This window comes from Gavialis gangeticus, unplaced genomic scaffold (genome assembly GCF_001723915.1).
Source record: "Gavialis gangeticus isolate Ggan-Ray unplaced genomic scaffold, GavGan_comp1, whole genome shotgun sequence".
NCBI lineage: Eukaryota > Metazoa > Chordata > Crocodylia > Gavialidae > Gavialis > Gavialis gangeticus.
In genome coordinates, this window is record NW_017728994.1 from 28,234,639 (window position 1) to 28,257,500 (window position 22,862).

The following is a 22,862-nucleotide window of genomic DNA, read 5'->3' on the forward strand; positions in this document are numbered from 1 at the left end:
TTCCCACCAATAAAATCCTTTACTAAAGGGCCTAATCCTCTTCTGCAAAGCACAGGTGCAGTGTCACATATTAAGGCCTGAGAAATGCAGGAACCAGGGCTGGTAAGAAGGTGACCCACTATTTCTGACTAGGAGAAGGAGCAAGACTCAACTACCACACACCTATTGAGGGCTGCTCTTTTGAGCCTACCTCCTCTCAGATATGCTTGCTACTTTTAACCTTGTGCTACTCAGTGTAAACCAGCTGCTGACATTCCTTACTGCTCCATGGGCCTCCCCTGTTCCCTGCACCTTTGTCTGCCCAACTTTGCTCTGTTGTGCATAGCCATGCAAGGATTTGCAGGTTTAGGGTCCAGTGCCATGGTTCTCAACCTTTTTGGACTCAAGGCACCCTTCACTGGACTAGATCCCTCCCTGCACAACGTTTGCAAATTGAGGGGCACCCAATTTCAAAAACTAATTTATATATTACAGGGCTAACCCCCTTGCAGAGAGGCTGGGCAGTGGGAATTAGGGGGTCATTCAGGCAGGGACAAACCTGAGTCTGCATTTATCTACTTAGCTTATCTGATCTCACCTCACTTATCTCTTCACATCTTGTGACACCCTTCAAAGGATCTGGTGGCACCCCAGGGGGCCCCGACACACAGGTTGAGTATCACTGGCCTAGTGCCTTGCTGTTCTTCACTGGTTTTCAAAACCCTTCACAACTGATAAGCCTCACAACCTAATACCAAAGGCATTAAGGGTAGGAATTTTCAAAGGGGCACCCAACTCATCTAGGCTCCACTGAATACCCCCGCCCAGTAGTCAAATTCCTAGTTGTAACAGAAAACACCCCCCCAGTAACCTGTGTGAGGCTGCACTCATCTAGCTGAAAAAAATCTGGAGTTTCTTGCCTCGTAGGGTACAGTGGAGATTCACATATGTTACAAATGCGAAAGCAGAGGTGAAGGAATTTGCCCAAGATCAAAGTTAGGAAGTGGCAGAACTGGGAATAGAACCCAAATGTCCTGGCTCTCTCTTCCGACTCCTTCATCCACCAAAACACCCAAAAGTAAGAAAATCCCAAATGCCCTTACCAGCAGCCTCATGTTCTCAACAGTGACTGACAGCATGGTACAAGCTGAAGGAAATAAATGAGATGCTATGAGCTTGAGACAACAGTGCTTTTTTATAATATTTCAGAGCCCAAGCAGAGATGCAGTGTGGAGATGAAGCCTGTTGTCCCATCCGTGCTAATTCACATTCTCCTGGATCATGCATAAGAAATCATGGAGACAATCCCATACAATTTCTAAAGGCTTTGTACAGAGCCAGTTTTTAAAAACCAGAGACACAGAAGTTTGAATTCAAATAATGCTTTTTCAGGTTCCATCCCAGTTGCAATGTGACTGCAGGGGAGGACATGGTTTCCCAACAATCAACTCCACATTGTTTAAGCATGGTCCAGTCATGCCCTGTAAGCCACTTCTATTTGACTGCTTCCAAAGTGGCCTACGGCCCTCTTCCAGTGATCTGCAACTTTAGGTGTTTATCTTAACACTGTAGAGGACCTGGTTTGCAAAGGACAGGTAGCTCAGCATTTTCTAAAGACCAGATTTCCTCCCACCCCATAACTGTCCTCAGCTGGGCACCCAAAAGCAGCAGTCTCTAGAAGGGCTACACCACAGATTGAAGGACTGCACCATCATTTAAATATACAGTCTCATCCTACCAAGGCCTTCTACACCATAGAAGGGCTACACCATGATTGAAATATACAGTCTGGTCCTACCAAGACTGAGCCATGTTTTGAATGAGTTGGAGGAAACCTTGCTAGAGTCCCCTGCTACAGAAGCTGGAACAATATCTGTAGGCTGATGCCCTGCAGTTGTATGTGGGAGGCGCAACTGTGGAATGGCAGGTACTGGAAGAAAGCATTAGGAATTACATCAGAGCCTACAGGTAGCCCACAGCAACAATATGTATGTCAGAGACGTGCTCCATGTCCATAACTGGTACATCCTAAAGGGAAGTCAGCTCTTGGAAAATGAGATGGCATGTGAGAGGTGCTGACCGGAAAGCTGTAACTCCCTCATATTTCCCAGCAAAGGCCACTAAAATATTTTCCTCTACAGCTTTTCTCTTAGCCTGGCTTGTGCCTCCTCCCCATCAGAAGACATCCTCCCTACCTCTGGAGCCTGCTTTTAAAAATAGTGTATTTCTACGTCTAATAGGGAGAGGAGGCTGGATGGTCTAGAGGATTTGGTAGCTCAGATAAACCATTTCCCTCAAGATGGCAGATTCAAATCCATTTCACACTTTAGCGACTGAACGTTCCTAGCATTTTATGACCTGTATAAGATGAGTTTTCTGTGTCCCATCCCAGTTCTTTATACACAAATTAGAATAGGAAGATATGCATATGGAAAAACCACAAATTCAATATACCAGTCCATGCAGTAGGCTAATGGGTAGTAGTACAATCGCTCATCTGAGTGCACCGATTTACATACTTGGCAGACTCACTGGGTCAGAAATTGTACAGTTTGATCATCTAGGAACTCTGTTTCAGTGCAGTATAATTAAATATGTCTTAAGGCAATGTTGTATGGCTAGAGCAAGGGACAGGGAATCAAAAGACCAGGTCTGCCTGACTTGCTATGGCACTCTGGGCAAATCATTTCACTCTGAACCTCAACTCCTCATCTGAAAAACAAAGGAATAACATTTTCCTACCTCACAGAGAGAACTGGGTGGATGAATTACGTAGTGTTCAAGAAGCACTTTGATAACAATGGAGGAGAAGTATTAAAGGAGAACCATGTGCCTATTCTACAAATAAGCTCCCAGCAGCTAGTGGATGAAGGGCCCATTTACATACACTCTGTACAAGCATCTTAAAAAATTTAAATAGCCACTCACCCAATAAGGGAGCCTTCCTCCAGTAGCCATCACGCACCTCCACATAATCATACCAACACAGGCGGCTTTTAAACAAGTCCATTGACGTGAAATTTAGCATAATCTGTGAACAGAGGGAGCAGAGTTATCTTTGCAAATGGAGCTATTTGGCACAACAGGACCTACAAACTAAATTCCATCAGGGTCATTATGCTGCCTAAGAGGTTTAAATGGTAAAAAGGACTTTTTTTTTTAAAGCGTCTTTTGTTAAAAAGATATCCTGAGGTGTTTTACAGAGCTCTATCATACAAAGCAGCAGATAGCATGTTACTGAGTGAATGACAGAAAAGATGACAGACATTCACTCAAGTAGAAGGCTCCTTTAAGAAGAATAGGTCTGATTGTGGTTTTACAACAAAAAGAAGTATCAGTGGTTCATCCAGTAGGAATAAGAAAAAATGTGTTGCAGAGAAATAGGATTTTGATGGAAAGCTTTGATTAATTTTGCTTTTTTTTCCTAATTTTCTGTTAGATTATAGTGTCAGTTCTCTCCTCCAGCTGCCATGGTACACCATGAAAGCCGCTGTTTCAGTTCCTCATGCCTCCATTCTGGCAGCCTAGTGGACTACATGTAAAACACAATTCCCAAAACAGACAACTGTCTTCCCTCTAGCTGAGCCCCCAGTGCCTCGAGTCATAGTCATACAGAAATAAGGCAGGAGGGGGCTTCCAGAGGTCTGACTTACATAACCCTCTGCCTGAATCAGGATCACCCCTATCCAAACCATCCGATACAACCGTAATCTAAACTCTACATAAGACTGCTCTCAAGCCTGACACAACATAGACCTAACACCCTAACCTGCCACAGGTAAAGCAGGGGAACCAAGGCAGCCAATGTCCTGCTTCTCTAAAACATTGTCAATTTATGCTCAAGATATCTTGGGTAGAGGGAGGCAAAACTCCCCCAACTACAGAGGAAAGCACCCGCCCCCGCCCAGTCTGTACCAATCTGACCATGGGGTAAAATTCCTTCCTGACCTGAAATACAGTAACTGGTCTGACCCTGAGTGGAAGGGCAAGACCAGGGATCAGCAACCTTTTTGGGCTGAGTGCCAAAACCCACCTCAACCTGGACTTGGAAGATGTTGGCATGCCAGGAGCAGATGGCAACACCCAATCCTTATTGTGGCAGCACACCCAAGCCCTTCCCTGCTGTGCACCCTGAGGCATGTGTCCACCCACCGCCAGTCGTGGAGCCAGGCTGGGACTCCAGACTCTGGTGCGCCAGCTTGCAGCCTGGGTTTCAGGTCAGTGGCAGCTGCATGCACTCCTCAGGGTGCATGGCTGGAAGGGACCTGGGGTAGTACAACCCCAGTCTCTTCCCTGCCATTCGCCCCGAGGTGTACGTGCAGCCGCCATAGGCCACAGAGCCGGCCTGCGGCTCCGGACCCCAGTGCACTGGTTGCAACCTCTTGGTTGCCTGACACATCTGGCTTGGGGTCTGGGTAGCTGCTGCCTGCCACGGACTCTGGGCTGCTTGCAACAGGGCTTGCAGCCTCCCTAGTGCCTGCTGTGAGCAGCTTGGGCTCCATAGCCAACAGCAGCTGCACAGAGCCCCAGTCGGCTATGGTGTGCTGAGCAAAATGGCCTCGTGCCATGCTCTGGCACGTGTTGGGGGTTGCCAACACCTGGGTAAGACCTTCTAGCTAGGAACCTCCAGCAGGAGGTTTACTAGCAAGAGAATCATGACACCCCAGACTTAGCCATAGCCAAAGCCAACACCCAATGCCTCTAGTGAGACTTAAAAACACCCTGACGTACAGCAGAAAAATAAGGTGGGGGGGAAGGAGAAGGAGCAACCAGCAAAGCCCAGAAGCATGGAAAATACCCATGGTAGAAAATAAGCATGCTATGCCTAGATCATCCCACACCAGTGACTGTCCAGCCTCTTCTTGAACACCTCCTGTGATGGAGAGTCCACAGCTTCCCTAGGCAGCCTGTTCCACTGCCTCACTATTCTCACAGTGAAGAAGTTTTTCCTGGATATCCAATCTAAATTTACTTCATTGCAACTTCAAACCATTGGGTCCATGTCCTTCTCTGCAGCAAGAGACAACAGGTGCTTTTATGGTAGCCCTTCAAGTATTTGAAGACTGCTATCATGTCCCCTCTTAAGTGCCTTTTCTGCAGGCTGAACATGCCAACTCCTGAGATGCAGTCCAGCCAGGGAGCTTAAGTACAAAGGAGAGGAAAGGGGCACAAGGCATTCAAACAGCAGCTGTCACGAATCATTGCGGTGGCTAAGGCAAACACAGTTTCAGAACATGCAGAATTGAAACAAAGTGTTCCCATTCAGGATGGTAAACCAACTCATAACATCTGTCACAAAATGCTGAAACATCTTGGTTTTAATGGTAAACATTTACACTATTTCCAACTGAAATTTTGTAAAACTTTTCATTCCATGAAGCATGCCACTATTTCAACTGTGCATGCCTAGTCAGGACAAGAACAATGTAGAAGCATTGATCTTTCCCATGAGACAGCCATTCTGACGTTTTATCAACTCCACAACAGGGTTATTTTTTATTTAAATGAAAAACACATTTTGTTTAAAAGTCCTTCCCATCTAAGTCTATCATGACCTCACACATGAAGGCCCATAAAACTGCTGAGAAGTAGGCATCATCTACCACCTTATTGATAGGGAATACTTGCCATGGGTACATGTGTTGCAGCCACACTAGAAAATGCCATCCTGCCTCCCCAGGCCTAGCAACAGCACACATTATAAGCTAGAAGGGTCACAGGTATTTAGGATGCAGAAGAGGGTGACGATAAAGATGCTTGGGCTATTTCTAAATTAGTATTTATACCATTACTGAAATTTTTCCCTCTTTGCAAGCAGCTGCACCCCACTTCAATGCTGTTGCAGCCAAACAGATTAAATGACTTGCCCAACATCATTCAGGATATCTCAGGTAGAGCCAGAAATACAACCTATACTGCTAGAGCTGCTTCTTTCCTGTATGGTCCTGCAAGCATTCTCCTGCAATGCTACAGCCCCATGTAATACAGCAGGGAAACTCAGCCAGCTAGTTTCCCCACCCAGGCTAAAGGAACAGAAAAGGTAAATAAATGGTGCAAACAGTGGAAGATAAGAGATTAAAAAACAAACAAACCCCAAAACAGCTCAGTTACAACATGCACCTGCACTGGATTTGCACAGCTGTAAGAGCAGCATCTGGTCTGTGATGCATCATAGTGGTGTCTCTCTTTTAAGAGGCTAAAGGGGAGTGAAGTCAACGGATCTACTAAGGGTGAATTTTTTGCAAAATTTGACCCATCAAGTTAGCTTGTATCCAATACCTCCTGCAGAGATACAGATTCCCATGGTATACTCTTACCAGGCAACCTAGATTAAGGCTCAAGCGATTTCTAAATGAGATTTACTTTCCACCATTTACTCTGATGACTTTTGGCAAGTCTCTGAATTTGGACAATGAAAGTAGACCAGTCTATTTAGCTCACTTTATAGACAGTATCTGGCTCTCAGTACATTAACTGCTGCAGCGTTGCCACTGCAAACACTACAAAGTAGTGGCCATTGTATTAATTTCAAAACTTCTGGCAATTTCATACAGAGGAACATTTCATTTGAAGTTAATTTGGTAAAAACGACATTGAAAAAATGTATTTTGAGCCGTATCAGTTTTAAACTGTGTCCAATCATCCAGGACCTCCCCCAGTCACCATGAGTTTTCAAAGATGATGGCCAGAGGCACTGCAATCACATCAGTCAACTCCCTCAGCACCATGGGGTGCATCCTGTCCAGCCCCATGAACTTGTACACATCCAGCTTTTCTAAATAGTCCTTAACCTGTTTTTTTGTCACTGCTGGCTGCTTCCCTCCTCCCGAAACTGTGCTGCCAGGTGCATTAATCTGGGAGCTGACTTGGCATGTGAAGATGAAGAAGACATTGAGTACTTGCCTTTTCTGCCACCAGGTTGCCTCTCCCATGTTAATAATCTCCCAAAGTAATCTTCAGGCTTTATTTAAAAGCCTGAAACCCTCTTGGTAATTTTCTCTAAGCACCCCTGTTTAGGTAGGGAGGAAGCAAAACACACGTTAGCCCTTGTAGGGAGGGTATGTGGGGCTTGGAGCCTGCCTGTCTGGCCCAAACACAGCAGGTAGCAGGGGCTCTTGCATGATTCCCAGAGTGCCCTGCAGGTTCCCTGAGGTGCTGAAGACTCCTGAGCTGAACAGCCTACCCATCTGACTGGTTGGCAGGGATATTATGGCTGCCCACCTAGACCTGATGTAGCAGTGGCTTGTCGTGGCCACAAGCCATCAGACAGCCATCTCCCGCATGCTCACCCTGTGCCTATGTGTGTGTGTGTGTGTGTGTGTGTGTGTGTGTGTGTGTGTGTCTAGCACACCTGGGTTGTGTGCGCGCATGTATGCATGCACGCACACGTGCATGCCCCCCCCCACACACATGCACACAGAATCCAGGTGTCTGGGGCACGACTGGGCCACTGACTTTCATGCAGCCAAAGTCGAGGTGCCCACCTCTTATGCAACTCCCTGTTCCCTGGGGTGATGAAGAGTGGGCGCTATGCTCTTGGGGTCCCTGATTTCATCATCACCAATGTCATTGCCCCCCCTATCCCTATTGAGGGCCTAGCCTACCCCCCATCAGGCTGCCCTGGCTTATGAGGCCCTATGGGAAGCACCTCGACCGCCAGAAGGAACACTTCAACTAAGCACCAGGCCTGACACCATGAGCACATGGTGCAGGGATGGGGGAAGGCAAGCCCCCTGCTGACACAGGTGGCTTTGGCCCCGCACCACAGTAGGCTGCCAGATCTGCAAAGCCCTGCGAGCTGCCTCCTCTCACATGTGGCCTGGGAGACCTCTCTGGATGAGTGGGGCCAAAGGGCTTTGAGTGCCCATGCCCTGGCATTGGGCCATGGGTCTCCTGCCATGGGCTCCTCTGGCCTGCCTCACAGGCAGTGCTGCCCACAACCCAGGCTGCCCATTCCCCTTCCCTTCCCCCTCCCCAGCCTCCCCTGGGGGGAACACATGGAGGTGTCGGGGAATGGGGTGCAAGAAAGAGATGTGCCTCAGTTTAAAATGTTGCAGTTGCCAAACTTTTCCCATGTTTAAAAAAGAAAACCTGCTGAACATTGCTTCCGTCTCTGCCTGGTCCCTCCTCCCAATTCACAGAAAACAGCAAACCTTTGGCAGCAGTCGGATGTGTGGGGAGGGGTGTTGAGCATGGGGTGACAGAACCTGGAAGAGGGTTTGGGGTCAGGAGGAATGCCACAGGGCCTTAACTCAACAAACATGAAAGCTTGGAGGGGAGGCACAGGTCAGGGGGCTTTTGATCTGGCACCCTACTTTCAGGGGTCCAGAGTCAAGACTGGGGACCTTCTCCATGTAGGAGATAGACAGCTGCATGATCCCAGACCCAACATCTGTCTGAGGAAGAAGGCATCACTGCAGCCGGCACTGAAGACTGATGGCCCTCCTACATGGGACTCCTGCCCCTCAGCCTCCGGGACCATGCCTCCCGCTTTAAGGACCACCACAGACCCACAGCCCTTGCTGATGCCTGAGACTCATGCCAGACAGGCAGCCTGAGCTGGAGGTCTGCCTGTTTCAGTCAAGCCTGCGCTGCTCCCCTGCAGTGGGACCTGGGCCAGGAGTGGGGTCGTGGGGAGCAGAAAAGCTCCCTCCCGAGTCTCCCAGCAGAGGAGTGGACAAGCTGAGGCTGCTGGACTCTGCTTCCAGAAGCTGCCCCAGCAGGCTGCACTCTCCCACCCATTCAAAATGCTCCTACACCCCTTTGGGATTGGCTTGGACCTACTTGCACCTACGGAACAACCGGCAGATGTCCAGGACCGTGTGCATTAACTCCCAGTCCTGGCGCTGTGACTCTCAGTTCCACAGCACCACGGGCTATCTCCTCTAAACAGCGGGTGGCCATCTAGAGTCCCCAGTCACGTGACTCAGCAGCTCAGGTGTAAGCACCCTCCAGCTCATCCATATTTCCCTGTATACAGCCTGATTCGTTCCCCCATCAGTTTCTCAGCCCCTGGTGACAGAAGTCCACGGTGCACGGCCTGCGCACATCTTTCCATCGCTCATCAGGTGTGCTGCTGCCCATCCTGAAGCCAGCATGCCAGCTGCTGCAAGCTGGCCCTTCACACACAGATGCAGAGCCTGCAAACAAGGGGGAGGGGCTGCATAGCTTGCAGAAGTGGGGGACAGACGGTTAAAAGGGCAGGTCTCGGCCTGCAATCATGGGAGGGAGCTGGGGGTTGCCCTGAGGGGTCGATACAGTGAGTGCCTGCACCTTGAGCGCTCACTGGACTTCACCCACAGATCGGACTGGAGGGAGGGGGCAAAGTGCTGTTGGGCCACTTGCCCGCCTATCTAGGTGCAGAACCTAGAAGTCAGCCTGGCAGCGAGAGCCGAGTGGCTGAGCTAATAATTCCCACGCAGGAATCCTTCCATCACATGTATGTTCTTCCAGGGCTCAGAGGAAGATCTGGGGGTGGGTTTTGGAAAAAGGACATTTTTTCTTGTTTCTGCTGCACAGCAACTGGAGCGGTTGCCAGCCATAGGTGTGCATATTGCCTGTCCCTGATCTGGGGGCACTTTCTGCCAAAATAGCTGTTTACCCTTTTGCCTGCTGAGCTCATTAAATGCTATCACTGCCTTTCCATGAGTGCCTGGGTGAGAGGGGGTGCTGTTTATGTTCAAGTGCTCGACGTATCTGCTATCTGTGCTTAGGCTCAAGTCTCAGAAGCACAGCATGGCCCTGAGAGAAATGGCATGTGTCAATTATGCAGATTTATGATCCCTTTGAGTGGGAAATACTTTCAAGTGCCCAAGAGTGTGTGTGTGGGGGGGGGCAGGGGAGAGAGACCTGGCACCTTGGCTGGGCTCCAGGCTTCAGCTGGGAAGGATGAACGTGGGGGAAGTAGATGATTCACCCTCCTCCTACACCCTAGCATTCCTGCCCCTCCACCCCGGCCCCAACCCCTTTGTGGGCTTCTTGGCAACAACAGCCTGAGAGGGCTACAACAGCAGGGGTGGCCTGTGGCAGCTTCAGTTCCCCCCACTGCCCCTTCCCTCCCCCCAGGGGCTCTGTGTTCACTCCAGGACCCGAGTCCCCATGATGGTTGCATGGAGCTCAGGCAAACCTTACCATTACAGGTTGCACACTGCGGCCTGAATTGTCAGAAATGTCGGGAGAAATGGTTGTAGGTCCTGCAGGTTGTGCCAGTACTGCTTGTTTTGTTGGTACTTGGGAAGGGAGGCTGGTCCTCGCTCTGCGTCCCTGGGAGGGGTGCAGAGACATGTGACAGGACTTGGTTTGGAAGAGCCATGACCCCTGTGTGGAGAACTGTGTTGCATGGCCTTCCTCTGTCTCCTCCAGCAGGGTCCCTGTGGGCAACTCCTCCATTGCACCTCTGATCCCATGGGCATTGGCAGGGGCTGTCCACCCCGTCCTCGGCAAGGAAACGGGACAGGTCCTTGTAGAATGGTATGCACTGCCCCTGGCCCTCAGGCTGCTTTCTAGTGTCCAACATGCGGTAATATTGCCTCCTCATCAACATGGTCTGGAGAGACACTGTTTCCAGTCTCTGTTGTGACCCCTTGCCTGCATCTCCTAAGTGATGAGCTTGAAGATATCTCTGATCAATGCTCTATCTGGAGTTGGTGTTGGATGTGCTCCTCACCCCAGATGGCAATGAGATCCTTTATTTCCCCAGACTGCCACTTGTGTTCCCAGGCTTGGCTGGTGGCCGTGGATGGGGCTGGATTTGTCCATGGCAGCGCCCACAGGGTCTTAGCCGTTGGGCGAGTGATGGTTTGGCTGTGACGGGGTAGGTAGAAGGCTAGATGGATATATGGAAGCAGCAGCGGACGTGTGAGGGTGCAGTCCCTGATGTGTGGTTCTCGCTCTCACATCCGAGGCTTGGGGTCCTTGCTCCCATGTCACCTGGTCTCCACTGCTCAGGTCACCTCCAGAATCTTGTGACATCCAGGGGCTTTCAGCTGATGCCCTGCAGTTCTGGCAACACCACATGCCTCACCTGGGCTGTAAAATTCAAGGGTCCATGGCCCACATGATGCCTTAGGATCACAGGGTGTCTCTCTGGTCACCCTGGCTTGGAGGTCCAGTGCCTCCCACAACCACATCCTCCCCATACACTGAACCACTACTTGATCACTGATCATCTACTAGCTATCTGATCAGTGATCAAGAAGAGGGGGACTCGCTGCACTGAATGAGAATGAAAGACATGGCAGGAGCCTCCCTTCCAAAAGCAAAAAACAAAAAAAAGGAATGGCAAATATGTAGGGCCCAACTCAGCCACCCGTACTTTATACTCTTATAACATGGAGGACTTTAGTGTAGTGGATTCTACTAGTGGCATGCTATAAATTTCAACCCCAAATAGTGCTTGCGAAATGTTATTAGATTTCATTTTTTCCACTTTCACCTTTTCTTTTCCCATCCCATACTTGGTACAGCGTAAAGTCCCTGTTTTGAGGAGATTTCAATATAAATATACATGTCACAAGTGAGGAGGCACAAGGCACCACACACTGTCAAGTAGTTGTTTTGCATTATTATGAATTTATTTCAAGATTTAAAAAATAAATAAATACATCTAGATATGTAGTTTATAAACCTGATCAAGGTAGAAAGCTGGGATGACTCTTGGTGGCAGATGCCATATGGAGAATCATAGATTTTAAAAGTAATATTACAGAGAAAGCCGAAAAAAAGATAAGGAGAAATCATCTCCTCTCATTAGTTTCCATCATCTGGAGCTGTAACCCTTTAAGAGGAGACAAACAGAACTATTCTAGTGTTAGAACCAAACCCACATGTTAGGTTCAGATCCAAGACTCTAATATGAACACTCACTCCCCCATGCACCTAAATTGAAATGTCATCTTTAAGGTTTTATTCCTTCTCTACATGAAAGTGATTTTGGAATGAAACCAGGCAAGTCCAAAGAGTTTTTGGTTCAGAGTTGAGAACTAACCTAAGTCTCAAGCAAACACAAACCTGGTTTGAACAAGCCACTGTTTGCTTCAGGACATTACAAAATATTTCTGAGTATAAGCAGCTGCTTAGTGGATCAGATGCCTCTGAAATAACTTTGGAGAATGCAAGATGAAGACAGGAGATTATTATGGATTGTAGAAACCAAAAACAAGAAATAAAGTTTACTTTTTGGTTATTTTTCCCCACAAAAGATTTCATTTGAAGAATGTAGAGTGCTACTAAAATATTTCAGGCAAGATTTTGCATCCAAATTTGCATCCACATACATACCTGGATGTTATTCTTATTTTCTTTGCAGGTGTATACAGCTCAGCACCTTCACACACCCCTGAATGTGCTGTCTTTTCTCTCTCTGTTCCCCCAAACTGTAGAATTTTTGCATACTTGTTACTGCTCTTAATGATTACCCAGCTGGAAGTGATTTTCTCCAGCTCAGGCAATTTCTCTAATTCATTGTAAGGAGACAAAAAAAGGGCAGGCTAGAGAGGTATCTTATAGAGTAAACGGTACAATACAAAGACCCAATCCTGGTCCACTTGAAATGAAGGGAAAATTACTCCAATTTCAGATGTAAGTGTTACTACATTTTAAAAACTTGCATGCGATTGAAGAATTGCATGATAAACTTTTTAAAAAACCCAAAAAACCTCCCTGCCAAAGTTCACTACATTATCCATTAGACCACTTCAGAAAACACACATTTGGAAGTGTAATTGCTCTGAGTGCAAACACTCAATGCCTTTTAAAACCTTCAAACACTTTTTTGGTAAACAATGTAATGTTCTGAGCCAGCCCATCATGGCTCCTCTGCCTGTCCTGCAAACACACAATGCCTCCGACTGGCTGGTAATGTTAATAACGCTAATTAAGGCATTTAAAAAGGCCTGATGGAATACTGACACAGTACCAAGTACCTGATGATCCCTAGTCATCCTTTCTAGGGTATGAGCTAACAAATGGGACAAGCTAACTGCCTCCACTCACCAGGACTTCAGGAGTAACCCTGTTTATTGCCTTCTAAAATTCTAAACAGATTTGAGGGAATCTACTGGGTTCAGACGGGAAAAATCAAATCACTGCTTCTTTTGCTGGCAACAGATTAGGAAGGCAGGGAAAGAGTTTCCTCTCCTTCCTTTGAAAAATATGAGGCATTTCCTAAGGGGAACATCATAGATGCTGTTTCCCTGAGGGTTTTTTTTTTTAAATGTGGGGTTGGCTCTAGGAAGGGAACTCTATGTTAAGGCTAGAAAGACCACTGAATATTACTATTCATATAGCCAGGAAAAGGAACAACTGGAAAACAGTAATTAATAAAACAAACAGTGTGGAAGCTTCACAAAACCAGAGTTTCCAGACCTAGCTGCCCTATGTAGCCATCTGTGGGACTCCCGGCAGCATACCTCAAACTCTGTAACAGGTTGTCTAATAGGGGTGTGCAAAGCAGGCCCTATTCAATTCGGATTTGGCCCAAATCAGGGACAGTGATTCTATTCGTTGATTCGGATCACTGTCCCTGATTCAATTTGGCCCAATCCAAATCTGAAGATTTGATGCCGATATGGACATAGACACAGCTTGAAATGTTTTTTCTACGTACCTTGACGTACCATCCCGACTTGTGAATGCTGTCATGCTGGAGCTCGTGGAGTATCCCACAGGAGTGAGGGGGGGTGGCCCTCCACATGCTCAGCAGCAAACCCAGAAGTGGACTGAAAATATTTCCGGTCTACTTCTGGGTCTGCCCGGCAGCATGCTGGGCCCCCCCCACCCTGCACCCCTCTAGCTCAGCGATCAGCTGCAGGGGGACCCTGGGTGCCCCCCCAGACCCAAGAGGCACCAGTTGCCAAGCCCAGGGGTGTGGGGAGGCCCACCAGCACACACCCCAGTGGACCCACAAGTGGACTGGAAGTGCTTCTGATCCACTTCTCGGTTTGCTGCCGAGCACGCTGGGGAGTCCCCATGCTTTTGTGGGACGCTCCATGCACCCCAGCATCACAGCATTCACAAGCCGCCTGCTACCTAGAGGTATGTAGAAAAAACATTTAAAATTGCGTCTGTGTCTGTGTCCAAATTGCCGAGTCTTTCTGAATTTCTCTGAATCAATTTGGAGAGTTCCAATTTGATTTGGAGAGATTAAAGGGTCCTCTGATTCGATTCGGGCCACTGACCACTGAATCGGGCCAAATCTGTGCTGAACCGAATTGGGGACTGAAGCTTTGCACAGCCCTACTCGTCTAAACCAGGTTTCTATCAAGTGCACATGGTACCTAAGCATTACTCGAGTGATCATAATTATTAGAAATTGGCTTTAAGACATGAGAACAGAGAAACAGCCTCTGCTCCTTTATGGACTACTGAATGCACCCAAGATTCCTGGAGCTTCATGTCTGTGAGCTGGATTCATGGGTTTCTGGTTCTGCATCCTGTATTGAACACTGGCAGTGTAAGTGCTTTGTACAATCTACATTTTACACATGCATTCGGTTTCCCCAGACAAGTCGGAAAGTAGTGATGCTACATATTAGTATGTGTAGATGTGCTGAGGTACATTTTGTGCATGTTCGAGTACATTTTTTACTTCCGTTAGGGAACTTGCCTATTGCCAGAAATCAGTGCAGGTGAATCAGTTCTTAAGCCAGGTTAACTGTGAGCAGAGACAAAATAGCAGCATGCCCACATTCAGCACTTGCTCACCTGTACCCATGATAATATGCAATAAAATAAATTCAGTAGTAAGCAGTTTTCTTTGTGTGTAGAGGTCTATGCTACCCAGAGGGAGGATGCTGGCAGGCCTGCGGACAGACATTTTGCTAACTCTTGTCAGTGACAGTCCAGGGGCAGGGCCAGCCCACTGCTTGGGCAGAGGACATTAGTTCTGGCCTTGGCTAAATCAGCACCCTGCAAGGTGGGGTGAGTGGGGTGCTGCAATGCTCCATAGGATATCAGTTGTCTGTAACCTATGGTGAATTACAATGCAATATGGTACAGACATTTGTTACAGTGCTGTAACCTGCAGTGCTAATATCCATCCAGAATTATCTTAGAGTGGAATCTGCCCTTTTTACAGCACTCTATATGCCCTTACCATATGTTCGATTATGGCTGTAAAGTGCTTTGTGCGCCTATCATGCAATAAGTGTAACTTCTGTACCTTGCCTAGGTGAAGTAACTCTGCACCTAGTGTTTGCTGAGGTGGGAACTAAGTCTTAGTTGTTTTAAGGTTGGGTCTTAAGCGCTTTTCCAGGGTGGTCACTGATAAGCTGTCCAGTCCAGTCCAGTCCAGTCCCATGCAAATCTATATACATCTCATAGCCTGAGGTGACCCAGAGTATTTAAGGTGAGCGGAGCTAATGGATTAGGGAAAGATTTCATTTCCATTGAAATATCAATAAAAACAGAGGAAGATAAAGCAAATGGATGTAGCAATTGATTGATGCTCAGCAGAGCTTGGAAACTTAAGGCATCTGAGGCTGGCTGGGTGGAGTTCCAGCTGACAGCACCATTCTCGTGTGTGGGGACGGCAGCCAGTCGATGTCACAGTAGGTCATGAATTCTCAGACTCTTTCCAGGAACTAACCACAATTTTGCTAATGTGTTTATGCAACTAGTCACAATAGTAGGAAAACTGGGTGCATTTGTGGGTAGCTGATAGGTTCTAAGGGCATTCTAAGGAGGCTAACAGGTACCAGGGAAGCAGGGCCTGTTCCTTGGATTCTGGCTTTCTGCAGATTTTTCAGAAAAGAGTGTTACTTCTCTTCCACTCCAAATGTGCTTGGTATTATGTTGTTCTTACAATTTTGCAAAAATGGCATAGACCCCTCTCCCTCTAGAGATAAGTGCCTTTACACAGCAAAGTCACCAGACAGTAAAAGGCTGCAGAACTGAAAATACTGGGTCAGAAACTTTGCCAAAATGAAATACAGAGAGAGAGAGAGAGAAACAAAAAGAGAAAGAGAGAAACAGAAAGAGAAATCTGGAATTCGTCAACAAGTCATAGACTTCAGGAAAGGAAATGACCTACAAGGTCACTTAGTCCTCTCCCACTTTCCTCCCCCTGGGACCAATGCAGGACTGTTCCCTGCAATTATTTAGTGCTCTGTCCAGTCTAGAGTATTAAATGATTTATTGTAAGTGATGGGCCTTTTACTTCTCCCTCAGGAGACAACACAAAGCTTAATACATCTCACTGCCAGGAAGTTTATCCCAATACTCATTCTTTCAGTATTCCCCTTCCCTGAACCTGTAAGTATACCTCTTTGATTATCTTAAATTAATCCTCCCCGCCATCCTTGTCTGAATGCTGTTTGCAGTAACTGGAGCGGGTTATCATGTTTCCTCTCACTCATCATGCACACATATGTAATTCTTATTTTTCCTTTGTAATACAATCCTTCCTATCCCCTGAATATTTGACTCAGCATCCTCCAGGTGTCCAATCTCCCTCCCTGATCAACATGGTACCCAGAATTGTAGACAATACTGCAGTTATACTCAGAGCAGAGTTGGACTGCCAAAGGTCTGTTGCCCCTCAGCTCAAGCGTGGAGCCATTTTAACAGTTTGCTTGACCGTACCCTGCAAGCTGGTGCATGCCATTCCCCTTTGAGTTCAGTGTAGGCTCCTGGGCTTTTATTGTAACCTGCCAAGCCAGAGTGTTGGGCATGCAGATCTGCTACATACAGATAAGTGAAGGGGTACAAGCTTCCCAAGATCATGAAGAGGCTGGAGAAAACACCCCACAATCTGATCACCACCTCCTCACACCAGTGGCCACAGCACAACTCACACAGGCCAAAAGATCCTTCCACTGTTTGGCCCATAAATGTGCTGCTTGGGTGAAATGCAGCTTTCCACATGTAGCGCCAAGACTGTTCAAGTGAGCCAGTACTGCCTGTAGAGGCCTGCACATAGTTCAGTGGCAGCTTATAGTCTGTGACTATGGCCCAATCAACCTGTGCAAGACTTGGCCGGATGAACCTTCATTTGCATGGAGTTGGTGCCCTGTAAGCTCCTATAGACTGCACCTCTGTATTTAGTGAGAAACCAAGAGTGGCCTAGGTCCTAGCAGGTTGCCAATCCAACCCTGTTAGAAAAAAACCACATGCCCATGATCTGCAGCAAACCATTGCTATCGGGAGTGCAACCTACCTTTTCACCTGGAGTGACAGATATTCTCCAAACACAGTGGGAATAGGAAGGATAGCCATTTGGAAAGCCAGGAGCAGAGAAATTCCCTGTTGAATCCTGCAAGGTCTCCCCACAAGCTGTGGGACAGAAAAACAGCAGCAAGGAGTTACCATCTAAAGCAATTGGCCAGAGTTTTATGTAAGTGTTTTTGATCTCTGGTGGCATGTATTGGTATGAGGCTTTGCAGCCTTGCACCTTTAGGTCACTGGTTCAAAATCCAACCCCTTTTGATAGAGATCAAAGCGCATTACCATACGATAAACGTTTGAGGGCCTATCTGAAATCTGTTAGCATACACAGGATAAAAATGGTTTACAGCAGTCACTGGCTGCCAAGAAAACAGATCATGACAAAGGATGAACGTCTCCCTACACCATTCCCTTTTACACACGCTGCTTATTCTTTTCATATTTTTTAATTTAGCCAAATCGTAGAAGGTCCTGTCCACCCTCCAACCAAAGGCAGAGAGACCATGAATACCAAAGCCTGCTGCCAGGAAAGCTATTTTCCCTTCGTTACAATCTGCTCAATAAAGTTCTCCTTAGTTACCATTGTTAATAGGCTTTTTCAGGTTAAAACACTGTAACAAAAGGAAGGCGAGCCCCTCCCTCTGCCCTCCCAAGCACACCCACTCTGCACTGCAGCAATGTATGGCATTCAGTTTTCATGTCACAGCTTGCTCCACTCTTCACCATATTTGTTTCCTGTGGCAGCTGAGGCAATGTAGATCCCAGAATTATTTTTTTTATAAACCACACTCCTTCCTTTTGGGAATAGGAGCTTCCAACATCTGTGAAAGCAACTACTACTGTAGTTCCTGTTCACTGAGCCAGGACGGAAGGGCTTTCAAACACGTGCACAGCAGATGACTGACCGGGACAGGAGACCACACATTTCAAAGTGCCTGTTTTCATTCACACTGCAATAGAAGCCACGTGTGAATACACACTATCTGAAGCAGATGATACCAGGCCGGAGGCACGATTTGCTTAGGATTGCTTTTAATTTCATAACCGTTGTGTCCACTCACATTACAAAGCCAGGCCTGACCCACACTCGGTTTCCTCAGTTACTGAGAGGCAGCCCCCAAGAATCCTTCATTAAGGAGCAGTGCTTTGAAAGATCTGACAAGACTGAACATCTGGCTCCTTTTTACATGCAAATACCCAGAGCACTCCTCTGCCTGGCACTCTCACACTGCCTGACTCTGCTGGTCGCTCACAATATTTTTCAGCCTGGATCACATTTAGATGGACAGTTTGGAAGCCGAAGGTGAAATGGCTGGCCCCATTTAGGGTGCTTAATATCTGAAGGGGGGGGGAAGTCACCCAAGCCAGAAATCCTAAATTTCCCTACATACTTTGACATGCAACTTGATGGATCAAGCATGAAAAATGAACTGTAGGCGATGACCATGGCATGGGGGTGTGTAAAGGTTTTGTCTGACTGAATAACTCATAAAGGAGCTCTAAAAAGTGAAGTCACTTGTATGGAAAAGTTGTGTTTTCTGGGAGCAAGTCTGTATGTGCTGCAACAAGAGGCCCCCAATCTGCAGGCCAACTCATTCGTGCTTCTTCTGTTAGACAGATGCACGATAGAGTGATATGAGGTGGCAAATGCAGGCATCTCCTGCAGCGGGATCAGAAAACAGCACCATGCAATTCTAAAATCTCCCAACTGCTTCCTCATTCCCAACAGGAACAGTCCTCAGCTCAAAGAAAACTGGAGCCATTGTGCAACTAAAAAGGAGTATTAGAAAATGTTATCTTCACAGGTCTCCGTGACAGTGCATGACTCCTATCCAGCCCTTCCCTGGCTGTTTGGCAAGTATTATTCATCCCCATTCCTCAGACAGGACAGACTGACGCAAAAAGGAAGTGATTTCCCCAGGCCAGAAAGTGAGCTAATATTGAAGTTGGTACTATGATTTGTCAACATAGCTGGAAGAGATGATAGGTTCTTGAGCTCTGTGGCCAAACCAAAAATTTAGGAGCAGGGGGTGGGAAGGGGGAGCCACGTGAGGCAAAAATCAAGTTAGGGCCAAACCAACAGAATTTTTTTAACCAAATAAAAACCAAACTTGGATCAACCCAAAATGTTTCACATGATCCAAAAGCAAAATATTTTATTTTATGTTTGGGTTATTTAATCAATTTTAGGATGATAAATTCAGGAGATGGTCACCTCTTGGACACTGCTGCAGGCTCAGATCATTTTTATTATGAAGGTGACAAGTCATCTTGGGACAAGTATTGTGCTTCATTTTTGATCTCCAGAGGGTTTGTAGCAGCCACCACCACAGGATGGCTCAAGAGACATCTGGTCAACTGAGGAAATGTCTGAGGATGAAGCCACTATCACTATATTGTTCACCAAGTCAATACCTGCTTCTTGAGCAGTGAAGAAAAGCAACAGCTCAAACACATGCTGCCTCCATGAAGAGATATGGGAATCCATAATCACAGAGCACAGCTATCATATTACCATAATTATACAGGATAAAGAGGATAATTGCTCCACAGTGTACATTACAAGGGAATTAGATGTGGGCTCACTAAGTGCAGTTACCCAGTAATCTGCAGGACCCTATAATTACTAAGCAGAAGCAAGGTATTTACCAGCAAGCACTGTGTTACTACTGTATTATTCTAAGAGTTACCAGATATCTGCTTCCTATATTCCCCCCAAATCCTGCTTAGTTATTATTAGTCATTAAAGGGCTACTGGGATGAAAAGTGAGGTATTGGTCTATTGTGGGTGGCGTGTGAAAAGTTCAGTTACTCTTCCAAAATTAATCAGAAAATACTTGCAAAATGTGGATGTAGTGGAGTAGCAGTTGTTCAGTACCAAGCGACCAGCACAGCTAGTGAGAAATGTATTTGGGGTTTTTTGATAGTTGCAAAGGCCAGCTGGGCTGGGGGATTTCAGGGCATAGGAAATGTGTTGCCACTTCCTTAAGCTGCTGGGAAGAGAGGGAGGACTAGACCCTATTCCACCTATCAGGTGCCTATGTGTGAACCTATTCCATCCTGGTCAAGTCCCCGCAAAAACCTTAATGCATCTACTTCTGTAGCATCCTGATATCTTAGTTTTGAGATTGGAGAACCTCCCATGAAAAGCATTATCAACTGCTATTTGGGGACTTAAGCAGGGTGGAAGAGGATAACTTGTAAGCACTTGATAGGTGGAACCAGATCTGGCCTGGGGTTGTGGATGAGGTGATGAATGTTACAGGGACCATTCACCAGAGGCAGCATTAAGGCACTACAAACTGCTGTTATGGTCATCCGTTCCATATGCTGTCTAGTAAAAGGCTCAAAATTGATCTTTGGCACAGGGTCTCCAACAGGTAAAGCCCACTGCTGCCCTCAGTATGCAGTGACTGAAGGAGGACTCAGAAGAATAGCACTTCCTCTTTTCATTATGTCCCTTAGTTTTACAGGTAGTTACATAGTTGTTATGGACTGGAAGGGACCTTACAGATCATTGAGTCCATGTCCTATTTGTCCCAGGATAAACAATGTTATCCCAAGGCAGGGTGAAACTTTTCAGACTTCTAAGCCCCTCATCCCAAGATAAATCCTAAAAAGGTTCAAGGGATACGAAGTGCTAACAATGGATCCTGGAACACTGCAAAGTGGATTTGAACAGTTGTTCCAGGATTGTGTTACTGAATCAATGGTAGAAAAGCAGCAGTACATTCAGCCACTCATTAAACCCTGATGAAAAGGGCGATGCGTGTACACACCAATTCCAGAATATTTCTGCTCCAGAATCAAGAGACCCAACCTGTCCAGGGACAAATGCCGCACACATTCCTAGCCTAGACTTTCTATTTGTTTGAACCTCATGGAAACTTTGCAGTAAATACAACAGCCTACAATTAGAATGTTTCTTATTTAGTGCTAAACCTTTTCCTGCACTGTTACTGCAGTTCTGTTGCCCCCTTTTGTAGTCACATGGGCACCATGACCACCCCCTGCCCCAGCACCACCATGTGGGCAATGCAAACCCGCCACCCATCCACTGCTGCTACCCGTCACTGTGGATCCCATCCCCTCTCCACCACCAGCCCACAAAGAAGCATGAACCTGTGCTGACCTCCCTCCTTCCTCCCACTGGTGCTACCTTGTGGGAAGCACAAACCCTATTTCCTCCTGCCTCACTGAGCTTCCTCCTGCCTTGCTGCCCTGTGCAAGGGATCCTGGCTGTCACAGCAGCAGCAGCCATGGAGGGAGTGGTGGCCAGGTCAGAGCTGCTGTCCATATATTAAACCTCTCATGGGCCAGACATGGTCCACAGGCCACCAGTTGGACAACTCTGCTTTTGAACACTACAAGATAAAAAACATTTTTTTTTTAAATTCAAAGCATCCATAAGCCAGCCAGATCTACACTGATGTTTACCAAAATGCTCTACAGGCACTGCTCCTCCCTAACACTCCTTTGCTACAATTGGGGTATTAATTTTTGCCTGCTTTGGCACTAGCTGTAGTCCAGGCTTCCTTTCCTTTCCCATATCCTTGTGCCAAGGTATTTAGCAGAACTCACAGATTCATTAGACTCTGACATAGCTGCACCATAAATGCTTCTGCTATGGCCTCAGTCAACCTCTGGGCTTCCAGCTGCTTGCCCCAGTGTCCACACCACTGAAACAGGGCTGTAGCCCAAGTGAAAGCAATTTAAGACAGCAGGATTTTAGAACAAAACTATGTAAGCAACTTTAACTGTAGTGTGGTTGCTAAACAGAGAGCACATTTTAAGGTATACACACAAGAATGAGGAAGTAAGATTGGTCCATCTTAATCTGTAAGACAACTTAAACATCACATTCATGCCACTTCTTTCCTATGGGATTTACCAGTGTTGTTACATGGGGAAACCTTTCTATAAAAGGGGAAAAAATATCTGTCATGAAGCCTCTGGAGCCCATCTTATTTGTTTACTATAACTTCTTAGTCTGATACTTTCTGAGTAAAATTGTCCTTAATCAAAGTCTTCAAGTACAGGCATAGGTAGTGGAGCTCTTATGAACTTATTCATCCCAAATTCTAGAGCCATCCCAGTTTCCATATTTTCAAGCTTATGACCATTTAAAATAAATCAACTACTCTGAAATGTGCAAGATGCCATTTTAGAATATATTTCTAGTTAATAATGAACAGGCCAGCTCTCATGTTTAGAGCTTTAAATGCAGTGGACCTACGTTCTTAAATTCAGCCTGTATGTAATTCTCATAGAGTCCACAAAATGAATAATGTTTGAAGGAAATCAGTTCAGTGGTCTTAAAGCTCTCACTTGTTATGTTGCCCAATGTGTGTTGAACTGGAATAACCACTACAAAAGTTTAGCAAAACAAATAAAAATAGAAAAGTTCTACTGCCTACACACAAAACCGAACAGTTGAATGGGCCTGAATTTAAAAAACTGCTTTGTAGCTTTTAACTTGGCTTTAACCTTGGATCCAAATGGGGTTTTTAAGATCTTTTGTGAAGTTTGCAGCTTCGCTTGAATGCTTTTAACTGCAAGAGGAAAAAGTTACTGTTGAGAACAAGAAACAATGATGAGACAATCTTGACTTTTAAACATGCAAATAACTGTACCTAAACTAACTAATTTAAAACTTTTCAATAAGCTGCATCTTGGATAAGTCTACAGAGAAGAAAATGAGGCCTACAGAGAATATGAGC

General features: G+C 46.5%; 1 protein-coding gene across 1 annotated transcript in view; it reads right to left on the reverse strand.

The window, feature by feature from the left end:
- The window catches only part of TLL2 (tolloid like 2), a 194,797-nt gene that overhangs the window by 46,245 nt on the left and 125,690 nt on the right, over nt 1-22,862 (reverse strand). The window contains exons 10-11 of the mRNA XM_019502102.1: nt 17,135-17,250; nt 2,908-3,010 (exon numbers count right to left, since the gene is read on the reverse strand). Coding sequence (XP_019357647.1) covers nt 2,908-3,010; nt 17,135-17,250 — 219 coding nt within the window. The remainder of the gene's footprint in view (nt 1-2,907; nt 3,011-17,134; nt 17,251-22,862) is intronic.